General features: G+C 42.9%; 1 protein-coding gene across 1 annotated transcript in view; it reads right to left on the reverse strand.

Annotated features, from left to right (window-relative positions):
• LOC106530457 (C-type lectin domain family 19 member A) overlaps positions 1-436 on the reverse strand; it is a gene marked incomplete at its 3' end in the record, with an annotated part of 6,233 nt that extends 5,797 nt beyond the window's left edge. Inside the window, 1 exon segment of the mRNA XM_014026077.1 lies at positions 284-436. Within this exon segment, the coding sequence (XP_013881531.1) occupies positions 284-436 (153 nt within the window).
• Positions 437-617: the final 181 nt, after the last annotated feature.

Consider the following 617-nt stretch of genomic DNA (forward strand, 5'->3'; position numbering starts at 1 on the left):
CTTATTATACCTTTTATACCCTTTGGACCAGAACATTGGGCAAACAATTGATCTGGGCAAAAATCCAGTTGCTCTTGTTGGCAAAAAATAAAATCGATTATTAACAAGTTAATTAAGAGCATACAAAAAGTGGAATCAACCCTCTCACGTGTTCAGGACAAATACTGCCTGAGCCACATATAAAGTTGAACGTAGCAGAACAAAGATCTGCTGCTACAAGTACATCTCCACACAGAGGACCTGGGCTGAAGCAGAGCTCTACTGTCCATCACAGAACACCAACCTGGTGTCCATCCACAGTCTGGAAGAGCATGAATTTGTCAACGCCCTGATTCAGAGCTTTGATCCTGCTCAGGCACCGACCTGGATTGGACTCTCTGATCTCCACAAGGAAGGAGGATGGATGTGGTCCGACGGCTCCAAATTCCACTTCCATCACAGGAATGTTGGACAGTCAGACAATGAAAACATAATGGAGCACTGTGGACACACAAACCTTGGTGCAAATCGTAGATGGAATGATAACGAGTGCTCAGAAACATTTTCTTTTCTTTGTGAGAAGGAAAAAAAATTGTATAGGTCCTCTGGACGGGTTCTTCATTAATGAAACGTTTCAT

Source organism: Austrofundulus limnaeus, unplaced genomic scaffold (assembly GCF_001266775.1).
Source record: "Austrofundulus limnaeus strain Quisiro unplaced genomic scaffold, Austrofundulus_limnaeus-1.0 Scaffold524, whole genome shotgun sequence".
NCBI classification, from domain to species: Eukaryota; Metazoa; Chordata; class Actinopteri; order Cyprinodontiformes; family Rivulidae; genus Austrofundulus; species Austrofundulus limnaeus.